A 26385-nucleotide genomic window follows, 5' to 3' on the forward strand; every position below is an offset into this window, starting at 1 on the left:
GATCTTTTGAAATTGGGAGTGAAGTTTCTGACAATTCACATATGATTTTCTTTTTTTTTTTTTTTTTAAGATTTTATTTTTTATTACAAAGTCAGATATACAGAGAGGAGGAGAGACAGAGAGGAAGATCTTCCGTCTGATGATTCACTCCCCAAGTGAGCCGCGTCGGGCAGGAGCGCGCCGATCTGAAGCTGGGAACCAGGAACCTCACCCAGGTCTCCCACGCGGGTGCAGTGTCCCAATGCATTGGGCCGTCCTCGACTGCTTTCCCAGGCCACAAGCAGGGAGCTGGATGGGAAGTGGAGCTGCTGGGATTAGAACCGGCACCCATATGGGATCCCGGCGTGTTCAAGACGAGGACTTTAGCCACTAGGCCACGCCACTGGGCCCCACATATGATTTTCAGCTCTAGTTTTTCTCATCTCAAATTCTATAAGGTTATTTGCATTTTTTTAAAAGATTTTATTATTATTATTGGAAAGCCGGATATACAAAGAGGAGGAGAGACAGAGAGGAAGATCTTCCATCCGATGTTTCACTCCCCAAGTGAGCCGCAACGGGCCGGTACACGCCAATCCGAAGCCGGGAACCAGGAACTTCTTCCAGGTCTCCCACACGGGTGCAGGGTCCCAATATATTGGGCCGTCCTCGACTGCCTTCCCAGGCCACAAGCAGGGAGCTGGATGGGAAGTGGAGCTGCCGGGATTAGAACTGGCGCCCATATGGGATCCTGGGGCATTCAAGGCGAGGATTTTAGCCACTAGGCCAAGCTGCAGGTCCCTTATTTGCGTTTTTTTAAGATTTATTTTTATTTTCATTGGAAAGGCAGATTTACAGAGAGGAGGAGAGACAGAGAGAAAGATCTTCAGTCTGCTGATTTACTGCCCAAATGGCAGCAGTGACCGGAAATGAGCTGATCCAAAGCCAGGAGCCAGGAGCTCCTTATGGATCTCCCAAGAGGGTGCAGGGTCCCAAAAACTTGGGTCTTCCTCTGTTACTTTCCAAGGCCAGAATCAGGGAGCTGGATGGGAAGTGGAGTAGTCAGAACAGAAACTGACTCCCATATGGAATGCTGGCACTTTCGTTAGAGGATTAGTCAATTGAGCCATCTCAGTGGCCCGGTTATTTGCATTCTCATATTCACTTTTTTAAAAAAAAATCAGTATATGACTGTTAATTTCTTTTTTTTTTCTTTATTTTGATACTGATTTCTTAGTTGAATTTTAAGGAATAATAAAATAGACATACATGTTACTGGCAGTATTTACAGGAAACTATAGAAGTCTTTGGTCCTAAAAAATAGTATATTGTTTTTTTGTTAAGTGAATTGAATATATTTCTGGGTCCTCAGCTCCTCCATCTCAAGTTGGAAAGGAAGTCTATAGTTCTATTTCTATCAGGAAATGATAGACATGATCCATCTTTTATTAATAGATTGTTCAGTAGAAATCACCATTACATTCTTCTTTCCTGTGATATTTAATTTTTAAAAAAGATTTATTTATTTTTAAAATTTTTATTGGAAAGGCAGACTTACAGAGAGAAGGAGAGACAGAGATCGTCTGTGCGCTGGTTCACTTCTCACGTGGCTGCAGTGGCTGGAGCTGAGCTGATCCAAAGCCAGCAGGAAGGAGGTTCCTCCGGGTCTCCAGTGTGGGTGCAGGGTTTCAAGGCTTTGGGCCTTCTTCCACTGTTATCCCAGGCCACAAGCAGGGAGCTGGTAGGGAAACAGGGCAGCAGGGGCATAACCTGGCATCCATATGGGTATCTCGGGAGTGCAGTGCAAGGATTTAGCCACTGGCTATTGCTCTGGGTCCTACTTAACTCTTAGTTTGAGCCAATAGAATTGTTGCTGATGCTTTTTTTTTTTCTTTTTAAGAGATTTATTTGAAGAGTTACAGAGATTGAGGTGGAGGGCAACAGACAGATATGTCTTCCACCTTCTGGCTTAACTCCGCAAATGACCACAATGACCAAGGCTAGACTGACTGAACCAAAGCCACTAGTTAGGAGGTTCTTATGGGTCCCCTAGATGGGCGCAGGGGCCCAAGTGCTTGGGCCATCTCTCTGCACTTTCCCAGATACAGTAGCAGGGAGTCGGATTGGAAGTGGAGCAAGTAGGACTCCGACTGGTGCCTGTATGGGATGCTGACACTGCGTGAGATAGCTTTATGTGCAATGCCACAGCACCGGCACCCTTTCTTAAATCAGCATTTTCTTATTTGTCAGAGTAAATGGAACAGGTTCTCTTTAAAGTTGAGTAGTTTCAGGTGGTTTGTCCTGGCATTTACCTTTTTCTGAAAGCTATATTTTAGTTTTTAATTTACATAAATTTGGTAAACAAACAAACAAACAAACAAAAACCCCAGAAGATGAAATTTGAAAGATCCCTGAATTGGTCCTTTTTATGTACACAGGAAGGAAGAATTGACTATGTCTTCATAAAATTTTGAAATATATTTTACTTATTCTTTTCAATAATTGCCGAAGTTCATTCAGTTGAACTATGTATTCTGAGATTATATTATCTTATAAGTTAATGCCATTTGTATTATTTTTATTGTATTTTATTAACGATTTATTTTTTATGAGTAGTCAGATATACAGAGAGGAGAAGGAGAGACAGAGAGGAAGATTTTCCATTTATGTAAGTTTAGAGTCCCAAGGCTTTGGTCCTTCCTCGACCGCTTTCCCAGGCCACAAGCAGGGAGCTGGATGGGAAGCGGGGCTGCTGGGTTAGAACCGGTGCCTATATGGGATCCTGACGAGTGCAAGGCAAGAACTATAGCACTAGACTACCACACTAGGCCCTGTATTATTTTTTAAAAATTTGAAAAATGGTGGTGAATAGTCTATGTGAAACTTTTGTTTAATGATTTCTTTATTTTTTTGGAAAGTCAGATTTACAGAGAGGAGACAGACAGATCTTCCATCCATTGGTTCACTCCCCAAGTGGCTGTAATGGCTGGAGCTGAGTCACTCTGAAGCTAGGAGCCAGGAGCCTCTTCTGGATCTCCCACACAGGTGCAGGGTCCCAGGGCCATCCTCCACTGCTTTCCCAGGCTACAAGCAGGGAACTGAATGGGAAGTGGAGCAGCTGGGGCATGAACCAGCCCGCATATGGGATTCTGGTGCATTTAAGTCGAGGACTTTTAGCCACTGAACATCACATTGGGCCCTTTATGTGAAACTTTTTACTAGATCCTTTTGTTGAATTTTGATGTAGGATGTACACACGCACACACACACACTTGGAGAAAGACTATTTCTTTAGAATAAATGAGGAGGAACATAAGCTAGTATAGTATATTACATAGTCTTCCTTCTGTTGAAGGGAGATAAAGATCTTTTTGTGTGTCTTGCTTAAATTTTTACGCATCTCAAAAATAGTAACTGTTATTGCCTTGTAACTTTCTACTTTAGGATTTGCCAAAGTATTTTGAACTGTTGAAAATTTAAGCGTAATAGCTTAATTGGGCAAAATGTTATCTGGTGATTTTTTTTATCACCAAAATATACTTTTTTTTTCAATCCTGGTTTTCTACTTGTTAGAATCATGAGCTGTTTCAAAAAACTTTTATTTTTTTAGTTCTCTATTACCAGAAACTTGTTTTTGTCATGTACCAGCTTTTGCTTAGGAGACGGTCTAGATTGCATCGTGTTTCTGTCACAAATTTCAGTCTCCCTTGGCCTGCTCTGCATTGTGTGTGGGACATGTTCTTCTGTCTTAGGGTATTTTTTTGGTTTTCTGTCTGTACAGCTGATTTTCACCCCCGCTACCACTGTGGCTGCTGTACAGTCTGACATTCCTGTTGTCTCGTCGTCATCGTCATCTTCCTGTCAGTCTGCAGCTACTCAGGTGAGCTTGTCCGGCTTCATGATGTGGTACCAAAGGCATGGGTCTGTATGTTAAAGATAATCGTTGCATTTCCGTTGAAGTTAGTGACGGTTTCAGGGCTGTTCGTTATGCATTTCAGATCTCAATTTAGTGAAATACAATGACAACTCCAAGACAATGCTTCGTTCTGGAGATTTGAATGCCATTATGCAGATACTTAGGTTAGGTGACATGAATGGGTTTTTGCTGATAATGTGTAGTTGTATTGTGAAGCCAACTGATCTCTCTCTAATCATGCAAGCTGTAAGTTACTTCGCAGGGAGGTAGTAAGATGGGCTGTAAGTTTAAAAATAAATTGAGCATATCTTAAAAAGTTGTGTAGAATGTTCCTTTATTTGGTACTATGAAAAAAGATTAACCTTTTTTCTCATGTGCATTCGGAAAATCGTACTAGAGGTAGAATGTAGATTTCAGCAAAAGCCAAAAATAAAACAGCTTTTACAAGAAAATGTTGGAGAATATCTTGTCAACTCGAGAGTAGATTAAACTTGCTCAGAATATGAAAACACTAGCCGTAAAAGAAAATAATGACAAATTAGGGTTTGCGACAGTTGAAACACTGTTTTTCAAAAGATGTAAGTTCAGAAAAAGAGGCAAATCAAACTGAGGAAAATACTCACAATATGTGTACCTGCGAAAGGAAATGAGAGTGAGAAGGCCCGAAGCAGCTCCATTAAAAATGGGCAAAAAATGTGAACATAGGTCATGGAAGACAATATATAAAAGTCCAATCCATGCATGAAAAGGTGTTTAACGTTAATCATTACTGAAATACAAATAACAGCCATAGTAAATCATAATGGGTTCACTGTCAGGACTGAAATGAAGAAAACAAATTGTCACATGCCCATAAGAGTCTGGATCAACCAGACTGTTTTGCGTTACTGGTGAGAGCAGTTTCCACTTTGGAAAACAATTTGGCAATTTTTTTTTAAGATTTGTTTTATTTTTGTTGGCAAGTTCGATATACGGAGAGGAGGAGAGACAGAGAGGAAGGTCTTCTGTCCACTGGTTTGTTCCCCAAATGGCTGCAGCAGCCAGAGCTGTGATGGTCCAAAGCCAGGAGCCTCTTCCGGGTCTCCCAACCAGGTGCAGGGTCCCAAGGTTTGAACTGTCCTCGACTGCTTTCCCAGGCCACATGTAGGGAGCTGGATGGGAAGTGGGACCGCCGAGTTAGAACCGGGGACCATATGGGAACCTTGCAAATAAATGCAAGGCAAGGACTTTAGCCGCAAATCTACTACGCTGGGCCTGGCGATTTCTTAAATATATAGTTATCATGTCACCCAGCAGTTCTGATATTAGATGTTTGCCTTGAGAAGACGTGAAAGCATACATCCATGTAATGGCATGCATATAAAGTTTCATAGCAGCTCTGTGAATTAGAAACAACTAATCATCTTTTAATTGTGCAAATTACAATATATTCATAGCATGAATCCTACTCAGGGTTTGTCTCAGAAGTATTGTGTTTAGCAAAAGCAGTTAGAAATCAGAAAATACGTATTTCATCATTCCATTGATATGAAATTTTAGAACAGGTAATACCGAGTATACTGAAAATAAAATCTTAGAAATGTGTCTTGGGCCCGGCGGTGTGGCCTGGCGGCTAAAAGTCCTCGCCCTGAAAGCCCCGGAATCCCATATGGGCGCCGGTTCTAATCCCGGCAGCTCCACTTCCCATCCAGCTCCCTGCTTGTGGCCTGGGAAAGCAGTCGAGGACGGCCCAAAGCTTTGGGACCCTGCACCCGCGTGGGAGACCCGGAGGAGGTTCCTGGTTCCCAGCTTCGGGTCGGCGCGCATCGGCCCGTTGCGGCTCACTTGGGGAGTGAAACATTGGATGGAAGATCTTCCTCTCTGTCTCTGCTCCTCTCTGAATATCCGGCTTTCCAATAATAATAAAAAATCTTTAAAAAAATAAAAGAAGAAAAGAAATGTGTCTGGAGTAGAAGATGGGAAGGTAATGAGAATAGTAGTAGAGATGTTCTGTACCTTGAGGGGCAGGAGTTGTAGAGTTATGTATATGTTCAGAACTGTCGAACTATGGAAACCTCTTGAGCAGGATCCTCAGAGCACACTCCACATCGGGGACCCTGGGATGGTGTCACATGGCTGTCCTCCATCCCGGGGTACAGAGGCATTTGGGAGGCTGGGTGTGGCTTGTTTGTTTGTTTCCCTGCTTCCGCCAGATACAGGAAGGAAAAAAGAGAATGTGAAAATGGTCATCTCACCCACCTTCCTGTAGCCCTTGACCCTTTGCACCCTAATCAACTAGGTAAAAATCATAAAAAATAAAAATAGTTTATAATTAAAAAAAAGGGCTTGTTGAACTCATTCATTTTATTGTAAGTTGCGTTTCAATCAATTTGACAGTAAATGAGTTTAAGTGAAGTTTAAATTGAATGAGCTTTAAAAATATTTCATGGTAAATGTTTTAGGAGCTTATATGGAAGAAATTGTATATTCAGTGTCATTCTTGTCTGCTTGAATAGTCTATCTTGTAAAAAGTTAAATGAGAGAGTATTCATACATTTCAAAGAAGTTTAGTGTAATTTTATTTATTAATCATGGTTAGTTTTCATGTTTTACTAAGTAATGATATGGTCAGTTGAACTCAGACTCTCCCAACTTGTTTTGTGATCTTTGACAACTGTGTGGGACTTTCCTTATTTATAAAATGAGACCATTGTCTTGTTAACTTTTTAAGATTTTCAACCCTGAACTTTTGTGATGTCTGTGGAAGTAATTTGTTGAATAAGTAATCTATTTACTTTGGGTTTGATTTCATAGGAGCTAGTAGAACTTGAATAAAACCAATCAAGAGAATATTTGAAGTTTTCTTTGCCATCTATATTTGATTTTGATCGAACAAAGATTTAATTTACCAGATATATACAACTGTACAAGATATAATACATTGGAACCGGTTAAGCAACACAAATAAGACTGAGGATCTGACATGGAGCTAGGAATGAGCTTGCCTTATGAACTTCTGTTTGATTTCCACTTCAGACTTTTAGTAGTTGTGTGGCATTAGAGAAACTACCAGATGTCTCTGAATCCATTCATACTTTTAGGATAAATGATGTGTATGATTAGCTTAAAGTTATTGGTGTTCAGTAGTGCTCATTTATTTGTTTATTTAAAAATTTATTTATTTTTATTGGAATGATAGGTTTTATAGAGAGAAGTAGAGACAGAGGGAAAATCTTCCATCGGCCAGTTCACTTCCCAAATGGCCACAATGGCTAGGGCTGAGCTGATGTGATCTGGAGCCAGGAGCTAGCAATCTTCTCTGGGTGTCCTTCATGAGTGTAAAGGCCCAAGGCCTTGAGCCAGCCTCTGCTGCTTTCCTAGGCCAAAGCAGGGGAGCTGGAGAAGTGGAGCTTCAGGGACCTCAACTGGCACCCATATGGGATGCCAGGATTTGAAGCTGGAGGATTAGTTTGCTGAGTCACAATGTCAGCCCAATAGTACTTTTCTTCTTTTCCTTTTCCTTTTCCTTTCTTTAATAAATGGAGGGATAGGAAGATGTGAGTTCAAGCTGTATTTCAGCAACAATTACCTGCCTTGTCATTTGCCAGCTGATTCATTTGGGGAAAGGTCATAGTACAGTGTTTGTGACGGAGTCTTGGAGCTAGACTCTGCCTTCAAATATTTGTCCAACCACTTTCTTATTATGTGTCTTTAACCTGTTTCTTTATTTTCAACAATAAAATGCAATCAGCCTTTAAAAATATGAATATTTCAAAGAATTATAAGGACTAAATGTGTTAATCAATGTAAAACAGCACATTATAGTAGTTGCTATTATCTTTGTTAAGATTCAGTTTCTTTACTGTAGTAGTTCACAGTTGTTGCAAGGAGTAAATGAGATAATAACTTGGCGTAGTGCCTACCACTTAAGCTATCACAGGCTACTAATTACTGATTTTGTTCTACATAGTTGGAAGCTGAGTCACAGAGTTGATTCTGAGCTTTCAGGAAGCTAATAGTGAAAAAGAAACATAAGCACTTAAAAGATTTAGTTTCCAAAGTAAAACAAACTTTGCTTGGGATAAGATTGCTTTTAAAAATTTGTTTATATACTTAAAGGCAGAGTTACAAAGAAAGGGACAGAGAGACAGAAATAGAGAGACAGAGAATCATGTCCTGGCTCACTCCCCAAATCGTCACAATGATGGGAACTGAGCCAGTGTGAATGCAGAACCAGGAGCTTCTTCTGGGTCTCCCAAAGGGGTTCAGGGGCCCAAACATTTTGCCATCTTCTGATGCTTTCCCAGGTGCCTTATGAGGCTATTGCATCAGAAGTGGAGCATCCAGGGCCGGCGCGGCAGCCTAGTGGCTAAAGCACTTGTCTTGTATGTGCCAGGATCCCATGTGGGCACTGGTTTGTATTCAGGCTGATCCAGTTCCCAGCTGGTTCACTGCTTGTGGCTTGGAAAAGCAGTATAGGATGTCTCAAAGCCTTGGGACCCTATACCTGTATGGGAGACCTGGAAGAAGTTCTTGGCTCCTGGCTTCTGGCTTTGGATCAGCTCTGGCCATTGTGGTGACTTGGGGAATGAACAATCGGACAGATCTTCCTCTCTGTCTCTACTTCTCTCTGTAAATCTGACTTTCCAATTAAAATAAATAAGTAAATTTTAAAGAAAATAAAAGAAGTGGAGCAGCCAGGACTTGAACAGGTATCCTTACCTGTTAGGCCACAGTGCTGGCCTCATGATTCTTTCTCCCATCCTTTCTAGAGTGTATTTTATGGATTTTCATAAAGAAAGAATTTTACAGTTTTAGCAGCATCATTCATCTGAGCACAAAGTAATTTATAAAAGTGGTCTGTGGGATTCAGTTTGATGGATTCCAGGTTATGTGGCTGTGTAATGTTCTGGTGTAATTCCAGGATGGACTTTGAGGAAGGTAGGGATGATCCTCAAGATTTTTTTTCTTTTGATGAATCTTGTTTTTTTTCTGTTCTTTTTAAAGTCATAGTGAATGGAAGTGTTCAATTTTATATATGCAGTTTCTTTTTTTTTAAACTTCTTTGTAATTAATGAATACTAAATTTGAAGTTGTGATGCATTTTATGCTGCAGAAGTCAGTACAACTGTTAAGTTTTATAAGTTTGCAATATACCCTGGCAATATAGTGTATGTGTTGGGTATTTACTAATCATGGAAATCTTCAGGCAAGATGACCATAAATATGACCATATTGTAAAATTTATACATTCATATAAGTTAGGTGTGGGGAATCTTTTTTTCTGCCAATAGTCCTTTGGATATGTATATCATTTGCAGGGCATGCAAAATTAATCAGGTTAAAAAATTCAACTGCTGTAGGTTTATTGAATTTTAAGTCCCTTCTGCAGTTGTCTTGGCACAGGGCCAGAACAAGTGATTTTTGTGGGCCTTATGCAGCCTGTGGCCTGATGTTCTGTACCACTGATCAAGTAATATATAGTATATAAATATATACACACATACATTTCCTTTTGGAATAATAGAAAGCAATCAGGAAACTAGAAGAAAATGTATTCTGTAGAAATGGATGTTGGGCCAAGCATGGTGGCCTAGTCGCTAAAATCCTTGTCTTGGCATGTGCCAGGATCCCATATGGGCGCCAGTAGCCCCGCTTCCCATCCAGCTTCCTACTTGTAGTCTGGGAAAGCAGTCAGGGATGGCCCAAAGCCTTGTGACCCTGCACCTATGTGGAAGATACAGAAGAGGTTCCTGGCTCCTGGCTTTGGTTCGGCTCAGCTCCGGCCGTGGCAGCCTCTTGGGGAGTGAATCATTGGATGGAAGGCCTTCCTCTCCGTCTCTCCTGCTCTCTGTATATCTGACTTTCCAATAAAAATAAACAAATCTTTTAAAAAAGCAGATGTAGTGTAGGCTGTACAAATAGTGTGTATGTGCTTTTTATAATTAAAATATGTTTTATTTATTTGAAAGGAGAGTTGGGGGGATGTGGGGAGCGAAGGAAGGATGGTGGTAAGGAAGAAAGAGATGCCTTCTGTCCGTCTGTTTGCTCCCCAAATGGCCCAACAGAAAAGGCTGGGTTGAGCCAGAGCCAGGAACTTAGAATTCCATCCTGGTCTGTCACAAGGGTGGCAGGGGTTGAAATAGTTAGACCATCACCTGCTGATTTCCAGATGTACTGTCAGAGAGATGAATTGGAAATTGAGTAATTCAGACTCAAACCAGTGTTGTGTTGTGCAGTGCTGGCATCACAAACAGTGCTTCTCTTGCAGAGCCAATGCAGCACTCCCCAAGCAGCTGCCATGGCCGGAGCTGCACCAATCAGGAGCCAGGAGTCTGGAGCCTCTTCCGGATCTCCCACGCGGGAGCAGGGTCCCAAGGCTTTGAGCAGTCCTTGACTATTTTCCCAGGCCACATGTAGGGAGCTGAATGGGAAGTGAGGTAGCCGGGATTAGAACCAGAACCAGTGCCCATGTGGGATCCCGGTGCTTTCAAGGAGAACTTTAGCCACTAGGCTACTATTCCGGGACCCCATATGCTTTTTATTTTATTTTAAAAAACTATGTCTTTTTTTTTTTGCTTGTTTTTTATTTGATTTTTTTAATTTTGAATTTATTTTTTCATTTTTGTCTTTTTATGCTTTTTATTTGAAGCAATACTTTTAGTTTACTCCGATTATTATTCACCATTTGATTAGTATATGGTGACAAATGCTAAATATTGACTTTTTCTTGCTTCTTGGGAGATTTTCATATATTTCCATGAAATGTTTGTTGAGTTGTTTGAGGTAAATATGAATAGATTTCAGTATTAGCCTAAGAAATGAATAATTACATCTAAGTACCTAGTGAAAAAGAATACACCATGTCATATATATACATATATTTTTAACATCAGAGATAGGATCATGTCTCCGAGCTGTGAGGTTTCTGTTGTGTCTGCAGCTCTGAACTTCTGGGAGCACAAAGAATGTGAGGAAGGGATCTGCCATGAGCTGCTCGTAAGTAGCTCATAATCAAGTGTGTTAGTGCTTCTAAAGCAAGGTAGATACTTGTTAGTGCAGTCGGCTAGTATGAATTAAATTCTGTGGGAAAATTGTTCAGATTGGGAGGGAGAAATTATTTGCTATGAATGACATTTGGAAATGTTTCTTGGGGAGAGTGAATGGGGTTTCATTGGGCTTGGATTTCGGGAGGTAACTTGAAAGAATGTGGCATGTGGGCAAGACCTTGAGTAGGGAGCGCAACTTAAGGAAGGGTATGAGGTCCTGTTTTTTGGAGAATGGGGAACAGAGCAATTTGACTAGAGTGGAAGCACTGGGGGGTGGAGGAGTACAGATTGGGGCTCAACTACTTCAGAAATGTATTCTAGGCCAATTCTATCCAACCTCAGACCATGAAATTTCATGTTTATGCTAGTAGTCTAGTTTTCTTACATACAGTCATTGTAAGCATAGGGTGATTTTATAAAACCAAAAAATCAAGGTCAATCTTTTTTAAAAATATATTTCCATCAGACAGGAATTTATCATAGAAAATTTGATGTTTTCCTAACCACTGAAAGGTGATTTTTAAAAAATTTTTCCATAACTTATCTATTTTTTAAAATGATCTTAGTTGATTAGGGTTCAAAGGGTCAAGGGCTACAGGAAAGTGGGTAATGCCATTGTTTACACACTAATATCATCATTTTTCCCACTGTATCTGGGGTCAGGGGAGAAACAAAGGGAAAAGCCACACCATCCAACCTCCCACCCATCCCAGGTCCCCGATGTGGGGCATGCTCTGAGGGTCTTGCTCAAGCAGTTTTGATAGTTCAACAGTTATGAATTGCTGCCAGTCTTGCTCTTCCAAGCACGATGAAATCTCTTCAGAATCCACTGGCTGACATAGTTTCTTCATGGTTGGGGTTCTGAGATCGGCAGTTCGGTTGGAAGGACCTCCAAAGAAACTTCATCTGAGATGATCCCAAACCTGATTCTGGTGTGGGTTTGCCAGTACAGGGTCCGGCAGAGTCCGTTGCCCCAATCATCTTATGCACATGCTGGTTGTTGCAATTGCTGGGTCTGTTCTGTTTCCAGCCATTTCATCCACGTGAACCAATGGGTATTGTAGTCCAACTCGATCCTACCCACTTCATACTCGGTCCTCACGCAAAAAATTGGGAGCTGAAGCCTAGTTGGGGTGACTCCCCATAACCCCCACCAGGCCTGCTCCCTTTCCTGGTTGCCATGCATGCCAGTATGTACCGCAGGCTTGTTCAGTCTGTCCCACATCCCATTTAGCTCTCGTACATGTCAATGGGCATTGAAGCCTAGTTCAACCCAATCAACCCCAATATGCAGCCCAACATATACTGGCAGGTGCCTTTCTGTCTAGCCACCCCTGCCCCAATCCTGGTTTTCGTGCCTCCAGTGGGAGTGGTAACCCAAGAGAGAGGTGCCTGCTGTCTCCCTACTAGGCCACTCCCACTCACAGATTATGCATTCTCCAGGTGGTTCTGGCATTGAACTTAACAGGATTAGCCCCCAGTGCCAGCCTCTGCCATCTGATGATGTAGCAAAGCCCAACCAACCTTCACCCACTCTAATTTTTGCTTGTACCAGTCGCAATAGTCAGCCCAACCTGGCCCTTCCCCAATCTAGCTCACATGAGGCCCGCAGGTGTTGTAGCCCTGCCTGGACTGGTCTGCCCCCATCCCAACTCATGCTCTCCAGTGGGAGTGGTTGTCCAACAGGGGAGCCCACATTCCCCTGCCAGCTTTGCCTCCTCCCCTGGTTCTCACGTGTGCTGTTTGGGCACTGCAACCACATCTGGTACGGCTCACCTCACCTTGGCATTCCTTAATGTGCACTGGTATGTGTTGTGACCGAAACTGGCCAGACCCACACTCTGTTCTGGTGCTCGGATTCTCCAGCGGTTGATGTGAACAAGTTCAGGCTGGTCTGCCCCCCACCTATGCCATATGTATGATGGTGGGTATCTTCGTCTGGCCTGGTCTGGGTTGCTCCCTATTGTGGTTCTTGCCATCACCTCTAGGGGCTGTGTTTCAACAGGAGTTTTGCAAAGCTCCTCCTTCAGAACCTCTCCCTATGCCATGTTTTGCACTTACTGGTGGTTCCATGGGCCAGCCCTCATTGCTGGCTTTCAATCCATTCCAGTTCTTGGTGTTGGATGATTCAACCTAGCCAAGGCTTATTTTTCTTGGGGAGGCATACTTACAGAGAGAAGGAGAAACAGAAAGATCTGGCATCTGCAGATTCACTCCCCAAATGGCCATAGCAGTCTGAGCTGAGATAATCTGAAGCCAGGAGCTAGAAAATTCTTCCTTGTCTTCCATGCAAATTCAGGTTCCCAGGCGTTTGGGCCATCATATACCACTTTCTCAGGCTGTACTCAAGGAGTTGGATGGAAGTGGAGCAGCTAAGAGCAGCTTGCAGGTAGAGAATTAGCCACTTGAGCCATTGAGATGGCCCTAGAGGAATCTAATATCCGTTTAATCCAGTGTCAAATATTTTGAAGAGGACCTGCTTAGAAATAGGCAATAAATCCACTGCAAATGGAGTTACAAACTATAATAATTATATATGGCTAAGTTGTCTTTTAGAAGGCAACATAATATAGTTGTAGCCAAAATCTGACAATAGAGAAAGGCATTTTTTAAAAGGATTTATTGATGTTTTTAATTGGAAAGTCAGATACACAAAAAGGAGAAGAGACAGAAAGATCTTCTGTCTGATGATTGACTCGCCAGTGACTGCAGTAGTCGGAGCTGAGCCAATGTGAAGCCAGGAACCAGGAGCTGCTTGTGGGTCTCCTACACGGGTGCAGGTTCCCAATGCTTTGGGCCATTCTCGACTGCTTTCCCAGGCCACAAGCAAGGAGCTGGATGGGAAGTAGGACCACCGCGAGTAGAACCAGTGCTCATATAGGATCCCGGTGTGTGCAAGGCAAGGACTTTAGCCACTAGAGTACCATGCCAGGCCCAGAGAAAGACGTTTTAAACTGACAAGTATAGTCACCAGAAACTTTAATGGACAATAAAAGCATTTTACTGACCCATATGCAATTGAAATTTACCAGCACCTGTGATTCTTTAACTTTTATTTTCTGTGTGCGTTCTCCCTCTTTCTTTTTTAAATTTTATTTTTGATGATATTTACATAGTTGATTTGGATAAGAAGGGTCAAAGATAGGGGAAATTAGATGAGACCATGTTTCCAAATTTTCTTTTTCTTCTTCCTGTATCAAGCAGAAGGGGAGAGATAATGGGAAAAGCTCCACCCCTCGTCTCCCAGTTGCTTCAGTACCCGATGATGGAGAATAGTCACCTGACATTATGCCAGAGTCCCCAGTACAGAGCATGCTGCAGGGCTTCTGTTCAAGTGATTTTGATAGTTCTGAAATGCTGTCTCTAATGTAAGGATGATGAAACCTTTCCAAGGCCCCTTGTCCGACACAGTTCACCTTAGAGTCTCCTTTCACCCAGATACTTGCTGTCAATGCTTGGGTTGGGTAGTTGACCAGTTTGTTCTGCTCTCATGGTACCAGATGTCCTCTTCAGGCTGCAGTGGACTGCTGTATTGTCCATGTGCATATAGGTATGGGGTCCACTGCCGTGTCTGAGCCACTGAGGAGGCCTGGTTCTGACACATGCACTCCACAGTCAGACCACAGATCCTGCTATTCTCTTTGTGGTTGGGGTTCTAAGTGCAGTGGTTCAGGTGGGGGAATCCCCACAGAAACTTTGTGTGAAGTGATCCCGGACTCTTGTGTGTGCTTGCCAATATGGGGTCAGGCTCTGTCCATCACGCACGTGAACTTGTGCGTACACTGGTAGTTGCAATTGCTGTGTGAGTTCTGTTTCTAGCCCTGTTATGCACACCAGTGGATTAGCCCAACCCTGTGCGCACCACACACTCACCCCTTTTGTGCACCAGCAGAAGTAGTGGCCTAGTTGGATCGACAACCCCCCCGCCCGTAGCCCCATTAGTCCCACCCCCAGTCCTGGTTGCTGTGCCTGCAGCAAATGCCGTGGACTGGTCCAGTCTGTCCCACATCCCATTCAGCTCATACACATTAATGGGTGTTGATGCCTAGCTCAACACAACCGGCCCCACCATCCAGCTCACTCACGTCAACAGCCTAGCCAGTTTCTCCCCCAGCTCTGGTCTTAATGCTCACCAGTGCAAGTTACAACCCATTAGAGAGGTGCCCACAGTTCCCCTACTAGGCCCACTCCCAGGCCTGGGTCTTGAATGTTCTGGGTGTTTCTACAGTCTAGTTTGGAAGGGCTTGTCCCCAGTCCCAGCAGTTGCCAGCTGATGCTGTGGCAAAGCCTGACCAGCCTGCTCTTCCTGCGGCTGATGCATGTACTAGTGTATAGTCGGTTAGCCCAGCTTGGCTCTTCCCCAGTCCAGCTCACACTGCAGGCCAGCAGGTTTTGAACTTTGCCCAGTTTGGTCCAGTCCCAGCTCTCATGCAGGAGCAGTGGCCAAGCAGGGAAGTCCTGAGCAGTCCACCTAACAATCTCACACCTCCCACACACACTGGGTCTCACGTGTGCCAGTAGGTGCTGCGACCCAGTCTGGCATGGCCCGCTTTGCCTCAGCATTAGATAACTGGTGCTGTTGCCTGGTTTGGTCCGGTCTGCCCCATTTCCAGCTCATGCTGGTGGGGGATGCAGCCTAGTCTCTGCCTCCTGCTCCCATTTCTGCCTCCTGCAAACTGGTAGGTATAATTGCATAGCCCAGTATGACCCACACTCCAGCCTGGCTCCTGCACATGCCAGTGAGCTAAGGTTTTCCCGACTGCCTGGTCTGCCCCCTGCCCGAACCAACTCACACAGTTGCCAGTGAATGGAGTTATCTTGCCCAGCCTGACCAACACCCAGGCCTGAATATCACAGGCTCACCAGTGGGAGTTATAGCCCATCTGGGAGGTTTCCTAAATTTCCCCAGCTATCCATCCTCTCCTAGACCCAGATGTTACATGTGCCAACAAGTGCTAGGCCGTTACCCAACATCATCTACCCCCTCTGTCCTAACTTTGTATGAGCTGGTAGACGTGGCCTGGATCACCCTATTGTTTGGTGTACCTGCAGCCTGGACCATCTTGTCCTGTTCCCAAGCTAGTACCTGTGAATGTCAGAGAGTTCCATGGTGATGCCTAGCTCAGCCTTTACTACAGCCAGCTCTTAAGCAAATGAGCAGAAATTATAGTTGCACAAGGGTGGGCCTGCATATCCTCCACAGAATCTATCCCCGAACCTGATTCTTTCATGTACTGGTTACTGCCATGGCCAGCCTAACATCATTAATGTCCTATTCCAAAAGTCACTGGCAGGTACTGTGATCTAGCCCTGCTAGGTAGGCCCCCAGCCCTAGCATTAGTGTGCGCCAGTGGGTGGTGGTCAGTGTGGTCGATGCTAAGTAATTCAGCTCAGGTCTTGCATATGGGCTAATGCATCAGTCAGACTTTTTTTTTTTAAGATTTATTTTTTAAAAAAGATTTCTTTATTTTTATTTTTATTTTTTTTACTGGACAATCAGATATACAGAGAGGAGGAGAGACAGAGAAAAATTTCTTCCATCCGATGATTCACTGCCCAAGTGACCGCAATGGCTGGAGCTGAACTGATCCGAAGCCAGGAGCCCAGAGCTTCTTCTGGGTCTCTCACACAGGTACAAGGTCCCAAGGCTTTGAGCTATTCTCAACTGCTTTCCCAGGCTACAAACAGGGAGCTGGATGGGAAGTGGGGCTGCTGAGATTAGAACTGGCACCCATATGGGATTCCAGTGCGTGCAAGGCAAGGACTTTAGCTGCTGTGCTACCGTGCCTGGCCCATAAGATTTATTTATTTTCTTTGTAAAATCAGATATACAGAGAGGAGGAGAGACAGAGAGGAAAATACTCCCATCTGCTGATTCATTACTCAGGTGGCTGCAACAGCTGGAGTTGAGCTGATCTGACGCCAAGAGCCAGGAACTTCTTCAGGGTCTCCCACACAGATGCAGAATCCCAAAGCTTTGGGCCATCCTTGACTACTTTCCCAGGCCTCAAGCAGAGAGCTCCATGGGAAGCGGGTCTGCTGGGAATAGAACCAATGCCCATATGAGATCCTGGTGCCTGCAAGATGAGGGCTTTAGCCATCATGAGGCTATTGGGTCTGGCCCAGTTTTTTCTTTTTTCTTTTTTTTTTTTAAAGATTTTTATTATTATTGGAAAGCCGGATATACAGAGAGGAGGAGAGACAGAGAGGAAGATTTCCATCCGATGTTTCGCTCCCTTCTTGTGGCCTGGGAATGTAGTTGAGGATGGTGCCAAGCCTTGGGACCCTGTGCCTGCATGGGAGACCCATAAGAGGCTCCTGGCTCTTGGCTTTGGATTGGTGCAGCTCCAGCCATAGTGAGCACTTGAGGAATGAGTCATTGGACAGATCTTCCTCTCTGTCTCATTCTCTATATCTGACATCCCCTTACTCTCTTTTGAGCTATCCATAGTACCTGTGTCCTGGAGCATACGAATTTCGCAGGGTGCTCTTCTTCCTCTTCTTCCTTCTTCCTTCTTTCTTCGTTACATTGCATTATGTGGTACAGTTTTATAGGCAGTGGGATTCCTCCCATTCCTCCCCAACCCCCCCGTCCCCCTCCCCATGGTGGACTCCTCCACCCTGTTGTGTTACCACGGTTCAAATTCAGCTGAGATTCTTTTATTGGAAGCATCTACCAGGCATAAAGTCCAGCATCTTATTGTCCAGATAAGTTCATCAGTTCCTTGGGGAGACCATCTCTGGTCTGAAGGTAGAGCTGGTAGAATGTTTTTGACATTTCAAAGGATCTGAATTGCTGCCACTCTCATCACTCCAAGTACAAGGCAGTCACTGGAGAATCCACTGATCGACATAGTCCATCATGGAGTCTCCATTTGCCCAGCACTTACATTGCCAACACATAGCTGAGGTGGTTGATCGACCTGCTCTGTCCTCCGTCAACTGATGGTTAATGTTCTGAGTCCGAAAGCTGGACTGGGGAAAATCCCTATAGAGCCTTTCTCTGAGAAGTTCCCAGACCAAACTCCTGTATATACCGGCAAGAACTGGGCCCATCACAGTCCATTGCCCTGGTCAGCTAGCGGTTGCAGTTGCTGGGCTGGTTCTGTCTTCAGCCCCACCTTCCACTGGAACCAGTGGGTATCCGCAGTCCAGACTGGCTCTACCCAGCACATACTCGGCCCTTGCCCAAGCCAGTGGGGGCTACTGTCCTGTTGGAGTGACCCACAATAACCCCTCCAGACCCGCCCCCTGCCCTGGTTTGCCAATATGTGTGTCCAGTCTATTCCACATCCCCTTCTGCTCTCATACATGTCAATGGGCATGAGAACCATGTTCCATCTAACCAGCTCAACTACCCAGCCCTCACGGATGTTGTTGGGTGTCTGTCTAGCCACCCCAACCCCTGCCCTAGTTTTCGTGCCCTCTCATGGGGGGTGGTAACCCAGGAGAGAGGTGACCACTGTTTCCCTCCCAGGCCACTCCCCCTCCCGGATTATGTAGTCTCCGGGTAGTTCTGTGGTTTAACTTGACAGAACTAGCCCCCAGTGACAGCTTCTGCCAGCTGATGCTGCGGCCAAGCCCCAACAACCCTCACCCACTCTAATTGTAGATTGCACCAGTAGGAACAATCGGCCCAGCCTGGTTCTTCCATGATCTGGTCCACATGAGGCGCACAGGTGTTGTAGCCCTGCCTGGTCTGGTCTACCCCCATCCCTGCTCACACTCTCCAGTGGGAGTAGCTGTTCAGCAAGGGGACCACCCCTTATTCCCGCAGGGTGCTCTTCTTAAGCTCAGTTAGGGTGGGGTGGGGTGCTGACCTGGAGCTCTACCTGCCCATGTGAGACCCAAGATCATAGATGGTTTCCCTGACGTGGTCCTCTGGCACACGTGTAGTTTTGGGACCTTAGCTTTCCACTCGCCTGGGGCACATGTACATGCGCGAAACCACAGGCTTGTACCACAGACACGCCATGCTAGCCTTGGGCCTTTCTCTTCCATTCCCCCTTCAGAATGAAACCAGGACTCAAGCTGGCTCAGACACCCTCAATGCAGTTCTCCAGACCCCTGAGCTCATGGAAGTGAGCAAAGCTAGCAACGGCTCTGGTTGTGCAATGGTGGGATGAGGTCTCAGGCACCTCCCATGGGTTGTCTTTTAAACAAAGTTCAGTGTAGTTTTATTGACTAATGGTCTATAACCCCAGAGAGAGGGCATGAGCTTCGCTGTCAGTAGCCCAGGCCTTGTATGCTCCTAGAACCAGTATAGGACCTGTGCCCCAATGGCTTCTCATTTCTGTAGATTCGATAGCTTGAAGCAATGAATCATGAAAAGCCACGTTTATCTCTCTAGGGAGAAGGATTTAGCTTCAGTATTCATACATAGATTATTCTACATGAATGTAAGCAAAACTTTCCTGAACAGCAAAGGATACTGACGCCTAGTGGAAAGAGATCCACTTACAGAGGAAGGACAGCGATTTAAGAAATCAGTTCGTTTGCTATTTTTTTCCTTTTTTTTTCAACTAAGATTGAAGTATTGGGGTGTCTGTTTTTTTTTTTCCAAAGATGTGTTTTCACTTGTTTTAAAGTCAAATTTATAGAGGAGAAAGATCTTCCATCTGCTGATTCACTCTCTAAATTGCTGCAATGGCTACATCTGGCTGCAGCCAAGAGCTTGGAACTCCATCTGGTCTCCCATATGGGTGGCAGTGTATCAAGCACTTGGGCTGTCTTTAGCTGCCTTTGCAAGAGCTTTAGCAGAGAGCTGGGTTGAAAGTGAAGCAACCAGCACTCGAACTGACACTCAGTGGAGTTCCAGCATTGTAGGTAGTGGTTCTACATGTTGTACTGCAGTGCTGGCCTCATGGGATACTATTTTCATAATCATGAATTTTCATTAATTAACTGAATCATTTCACTCTTGCACTCTATTTTCAGTAGTTATGAAATGTGTAGTTCATTAAGGAACCTCTATTGACATAACTCTAAGCTGCAGAAGGATCTAAAAAATGTAAACATAGTTATGGTGTTTATGAATTTTGGACCTAATTTTATACAGCATTAATAAACATTGAACTGTTAAAGAAAGGAGTGGGACCTAATGTGCTTCGGGCCTAGGTTATGGAGGAGTGTGTGTGATCTGATAAATCTGACATCTACATTTCAGTACTTTTAGTTTTGCATCAAACTTTGAGAATTCCCTAGATATAGATTCAGTTTACTTAGATTTACATTTACACAAAATATTGAGGAAAACCAGAGAAGACCTTGTCTTATGGGGTCTCAGAGGATGACCCCAGTGCCTTGGGACCCTGCACCCGTGTGGCATACCTGAGAGAAGCTCCTGCCTCCTGGCTCCAGATCAGCTCAGCTCTGGCCACTGTGGCCATTTAGGGAGTGAACCAGTGGGTGAAGGATCTTTCTATCTCTTTTTGATAAATCTGCCTTTCCAATAAAAAGAAGTATTATTTTTTTAAAAAAATCTTTGATTAGCTTAGAGTTAATTCAAAACTTAACTGGCTTGACGTGAGCACTTATTTAAGACCTACTGTTTGGCTGAATATTTGGTACTTTGACACAGAAAGCAAGACCTTTGAGCATCATTAATTATCTAGCTGTAGAATCCGAACACATATGAAACTCAACAACATTTATAAGGCAGCGATATGATAGTGTGTATCATTCACTCTGACATTTTTAAAAATTATTTTATTTTTACAATCTTTACATAGGGCTCAGAGGGTAAAGGGTTACAGGAAAGTGGATAATACCGTTGTTTCCACATTCTCTCTCTCTCTTTCTTTTTTCCTATATCTGGGGGAAGGGGAGAGACAAAGAAGTCACACCCACCCTCTCAACCATTCCAGCATCCCTGATGTGGGGCATGCTCCCAGAGCACTGCTCAAGTGGTTTTGATAGTTCAGCTGTTCTGAATTGCTGCTGATCTCACCATTCCAATCACAATGAAATCTCTTCAGAATCCAGTGGCTGACATAGTCCATCTTAGCATCTCCACTTGCCCAGATTTTCACTGGCAACACTTGGATGGGTAGATGATTGATTTGTTCTGTCCTGTTGTGGTACCAGCTGTCCTCTGCAGGCTCCAGTGTACTGCCATATCCTCCATGTGCACCTGGATATGCTGTCTACTGCTCTGCCTGAGCCACTGAGGAGGCTTAGCTCTGAAACATGCATTCCATGGTCAAACCATGGAACCTGTAATTCTCTCCATGGTTGGGGTTCTGAGTCTGGCAGTTCGGTTAGGGATCCCTGATGAAACTTCATCTGAGGTGATCCCAGACCTGACTCTTGTGTGTGCTTGTCAGTACAAGATCTGGCACAGTCTTTCGCCCCTATCAGCCTATGCATATGCTGGTGGTTGCAATTGCTGGGTCAGTTCTGCCACTAGCCCAGTCTTGTACACACTAATGGGTGTTGGAGCCCATCCCCATCCTGCGCACCACACAGTTGGCCTTCTTGTAAACCAATGGGAACTGCAGCCTAGTTGGGGCGACTTCCCATAACCCTCACCAGGACCACTACCTACCCTGGTTTCCGTGCTTGCCAGTATGTACAGCAGGCTGTTCTAGTTTGTTTCACATCCCATTCAGCTCACATACATGTCATTGTGCATTGAAGCCTAGTTCAACCTAACCAGCCCACGCACCTGCCAATGAGTGACGCTCTCTGTCTAGCCCCAGTCCTGGTTCTCATGCTCACCAGACAGAGTAGCAAACCAAGAGGGAGGTGCCCACTGTTTCCCTACTGGGCCCACTCCCATTCCTGGATCATGCACTCTCCAGATGGTTCTGCAGTTTGGCTTGACAGATTCCCTTCCTGTGTCAGCATCTGGCAGCTGATGCCGTGGCAAAGCCTGACCAACCCTCATCCACTCTGATTTATACTTGCACCAGTTGGAACAGTCAACCCAGCCTGGCTTTTTCCTGGTCCAGCTCACATGAGCCAACAAGTGTTGTAGCTCTGCTGGGTCTGGTCTATTCCCATCCCAACTCATGCTCTCCAGTGGGAGTGGTGATCGAGCAGGGACTTTCCCCCATTTTCTTCCATATCAACTTTTGCCCCCTCCTCCCAGGTCTTGCATGTTCTGGTTGGGTGCCGTGACCCAGTCTGGCGTGGCCTGTCTCACCTCAGCTTTTGCCAATGGGTGCTGTAGCCTGGCCTTGCCCAGCCCACCCCCAATTGCATTTCAGGTTGGTGGGGGCTACGGCCTAGCCCAGTCCAGCCAGCACCCATTCCAAGCCCTCAAATATATTGGTATGTGTTGTGACCAGACCTGGCCCGACCCACACTCCATTCTGGTGCTTGAATTCACCAGAGGGTGATGTGAACTGGCCCTGCCTGGTATGCCCCCAATCTGCACCATATGTATACTACTGGGTTCTTTTCCCTGGGCTGGTCTGGGTTGCTCCATATTGTGGTACTTGTGCTCACCTGCATGCACTGTGTCTTGACAGAGAAGTTCCCAAGGCTCATCCATCATAACTTCTCCCAATGCCAGATCTTGCGCACATGGTTGGATCCATGAGCCAGCCCTACTCAGTTCATCTCCTGTCCTAGTAGGAACAGTGGCCTTTCCTGACCAACATCCACCCATTCCAGTTATTTTTGTTGTTACAGCCCAGTCTAGCCTGGTCCACATGTAGACATGGCTCAGAAGGGACAGAGATCTAGCCTATCCTGTATCTACCCTGGTCCTCTTGAGCACCAGTGGGTTGCCCAGTCTGGCGCACTCACCCCCAGTCCACACTTGTTCAAAGGGACACTACAGCCATGTCCAGACCAGAACACGGCTCTCATTCCAGCCCTGTGCTTACCAATGGGAACCACAACCCAGCCAGGGTGTCCCCTGAGCTCCCCAGCCAGATCTGTTCCCAGCTATACATGTTGCAAATGGCATTGGTAGCTCTGACCCAGCTTGGCCTAGTCCCTTACCTGTCTTGACCTTTGGCTTTGGATGCTGTAGTTTTGCCTGACTTAGCCTACACCAAGTCCCACCATTCGCTGGTGGGTGCTGGAACCTGGCTCTGCTCTGTGTTCTCCCATCCCAGGAACATATGTACCGGTAGGTATGACAGCCTAGCAGAGCTTGACCTGCACTCCAGCCCGGTTTCAGCTCTTGCCAGTGAGGTAAGGTAGGTTCGGCCCTACCTGGTCACCCCCCTCCAAAACCAATCCACACATTAGCCAACGGTTGGAGTGACCCTGCTCAAATGGCCCAACATTCAATCTTGGAACACATGCTCACCAGCAGTAGTTGTGGCCCCAATAGGGGAATATCCCAGGTTTCTCCACTTGGCCCACTCCCTGACCCAGATCTCACATGCTCCAGTGGGTGCTAGACCCTTGCCTGGCATAGCCTGCCATTCCATCTTTGCCTTTGTATGAGCTGGAAGATGTTGTGGCCTGGCCCACCTCACATCCTATTTTAGGATACACGTGCGGGTACTACAGCCTGGACCTGCCCAGCCTGTTTGCAGCCCTAGCACTCGTTAGTGTTGGTGGGTTCCATGCTCACTCCAAGGTCAGCCCATTTCCACCCCAACTCTTAAGCTAACCAGCAGGACTTGAATTTCCATAGGGTTGGGCCCACTTATCCCCGGCAGTATCTACCCCTGGACCTGGTTCTCTCACGTGCTGGTTGGTGTCATGACCCTGTCTCATGTGACCCATCTCCTGTTCCAACACTCAGGTACTGGGATCTAGCCCTGCCAGACAGGCCCCCACCTGTAGCTTTCATGTGGGCTGGCATGTGGCAGTCAGTGATGTTCTGTGCTAACAGCCCATCTCAGGACTCCTGTGTAGGCTGGTAATCAGTGTTACCCAATCAGATCTTCCGGACTGTTCCCTCCAAACCACCAGGTCTCAGTCCCATGCTTGCTTGAAAGTTCAGTGACTGTTGCTGGGAGTATCACCGGATTCATTCCTCACCTACATGCACATTGGCCTTATCCATGGATGTCCCTATGCAGCAATTACATACCCAAAACACCCTAGAGCTTGCTGCTGGGCAGTGCCCAAAACCCAAGGCTCATTCACCGTGTGGTGGCAGTGGCCATGGCCAGAGTCCCAAGCATTGAGTCTGACCTGGTTCACGTACCCTTAGCAGCCGCCACACCCCTGAGGGCTCCCTCCACTCAAGCGCCACGGCTGAACACCTCCTAGGCTGCTCCTGCTGCAAGGTGCACTCTGACATTTTGAAATTTCTCAGTGCAGTTTTCCTCTCTTGGTCAGTGTTAACATAAATATTTTTGGTAATATTCATTGCAGATAACAAGAAATGAAACCCCATTGGAAGGGTGTTTTTACCATGCTGTTTAGGAATAGAAATGTCAGGTGAGAGTCGTTGGGATAATTCTTGCCATTCTCCTGAGAGATAATATGTTCAGGATTGTTCATGGTGTAGACCAGAGCAACCCCTTTTAGGACTGCACAATGCTTTTAGGATGTGAGATCTAGTTCTTAATCACAGTTGAGTGTTCAGTAACAACGTTAGTAAAGCTGAAGTTATTTACAAAGGAATTTTCTGAAAATCCTTTTCATATTTATCGCAATGGATTGGTGACTGAATTAATTTTCTTACAAAATTGGTGACCCTTTATGATCTGTACTGTTAGAGCTTATGACTTCTTAGTGCAGTATGTGTGTTACAAAGTCATTTTCTCATCTCAGCTTTTGTTGTGAACAGGAGACATTGTTTCAGTTTGTGCCACTTGTAATTTTTGTAAATAAATTTACTTTTGTTGGGGCCTGGTGGCGTGGCCTAGCAGCTAAAGTTCTCGCCTTGAACGCCCCGGGATCCCATATGGGCGCCGGTTCTAATCCTGGCAGCTCCACTTCCCATCCAGCTCCTTGCTTTTGGCCTGGGAAAGCGGTTGAGGACGGCCCAATGCATTGGGACACTGCACCCGCGTGGGAGACTTCGAAGAAGTTCCAGGTTCCCAGCTTCGGATTGGCGCGCTCCTGCCCGTTGCGGCTCACTTGGGGAGTGAATCATCGGACGGAAGATCTTCCTCTCTGTCTCTCCTCCTCTCTGTATATCTGACTTTGTAATAAAATAAGTAAATCTTTAAAAAAAAATAAATTTACTTTTGTTTATAAAACAAAGCAAAACAAAACAGAAAAGCTGAAAATTTCCTCGTATTCGCAGTTCATTTTCTGTCCCTCTCTGTTTTTATTTAGTTCTTCAGTATTGGTCCTCCCTTCTTTTCCTCTCTCACACCTTTCCTTCATTCTGTCCCTTCCCTTCCTTTCCCCTCCCCTCTCCTTTCCTTTCCTTCCCAATGGTTTCCACTAAATTTTTTAAGATAAGTTAGAATAACTATCATATCTTTTGAATTAATCAGTTGTTACAAAGTGCTTGGAGCTTTGTGAATGAAAAGCGTACTATAAGTGTGTTATTGTTGTTATAGAGGTCATGATTATCACATCAATTAACATCATCTGTTCTCATCCTTGTATTCTGTTATGTGCTTCTTAGGTACAGAATTTAACATTGCGAAGCCAGAAGTTGGGTGTATTATCTAGCTCACAGAATGGTCCACCAAAAAGTACTAGTCAAACCCAGTCATTGACTATTTGTCATAACAAAACAACAGTGACCAGTTCTAAAATCAGCCAACGAGACCCTTCTCCTGAAAGCAATAAGAAAGGAGAAAGCCCAAGTCTGGAATCACGAAGCACAGCTGTCACTCGGACATCAAGTATTCACCAATTAATAGCACCAGGTGGGATAAAACGTTTGCTGAAAATAGTTTATTCATTTTCTTAGCAGGCAGAATGAATGGTATGCCCTGATTGAACAAAAGTGGCGCAAAATACATTTTAAAATATGATTTATTTATTTGAAAGAGTAAGAGAGCTGTATCTTCCATTCATTTTTCATCCTTTGGTTCATTTCCCAAATAGCTCCGTAGCCAGATTTGGGCAAGGCCAAAGTCGGGAGGCTGTAGTCCCATCCTGGTCTTTGATGTGAGTGGCAGGGCCTCAGGTGTCGGGCCAGCCTCTATTGCATTGGAGGTGGAACAGCTGGGACTTGATCTTTTACTCGGGAGTATAGGATGCTGTTGAGGCAAACTGCAGCTTCACATGCTGTGCCACAAAGCGCTGACAGTTAATGCATTTTAAAATATGAGTTTCCTGAGCTCATGAAAGGTCATCTTGCTATGTAGCGTGAAAACAGAAAAGTTATAAAACAAAGAAAAAAAAAAAAAAAAAAGAAAATAGAAAGTTTGTAAAAATGATTCACTGAAACAAATTGCAGTAAAATAGATTTTTTGTTAATTAGCATTGAATTGACATCTTCATGTGTGCTACTCTCTTATATTGACAAATCTTTTTAACTTTTTAAAAAGATTCTTGAAAAGCAAATATATTCTTTTGTTTAAAGTTACCAGCAGTGAGAGGGGATTCACCAGTTGATGAAAATAAGGCGCATGCGTAACT

The 26385-nt window shown here is 44.8% G+C and overlaps 1 protein-coding gene across 12 annotated transcripts in view; it reads left to right on the top strand.

The window, feature by feature from the left end:
* Positions 1-26385, top strand: part of PHC3 (polyhomeotic homolog 3) — a 110201-nt gene that overhangs the window by 27378 nt on the left and 56438 nt on the right. For 10 of the 12 annotated variants that reach the window (XR_009245089.1, XR_009245088.1, XM_058661114.1 and 7 more), the window contains 2 exons: positions 3761-3859; positions 25421-25667. Coding sequence is in view for 10 of the 12 variants with exons in the window: in XM_058661114.1 (XP_058517097.1) it covers positions 3761-3859; positions 25421-25667 (346 nt within the window). In the remaining 2 variants the exon portion in view is untranslated. The remainder of the gene's footprint in view (positions 1-3760; positions 3860-25420; positions 25668-26385) is intronic. The other 2 variants (XM_058661118.1, XM_058661119.1) reach the window with 1 other exon arrangement.

This window comes from Ochotona princeps, chromosome 3, assembly GCF_030435755.1.
Source record: "Ochotona princeps isolate mOchPri1 chromosome 3, mOchPri1.hap1, whole genome shotgun sequence".
NCBI classification, from domain to species: domain Eukaryota; kingdom Metazoa; phylum Chordata; class Mammalia; order Lagomorpha; family Ochotonidae; genus Ochotona; species Ochotona princeps.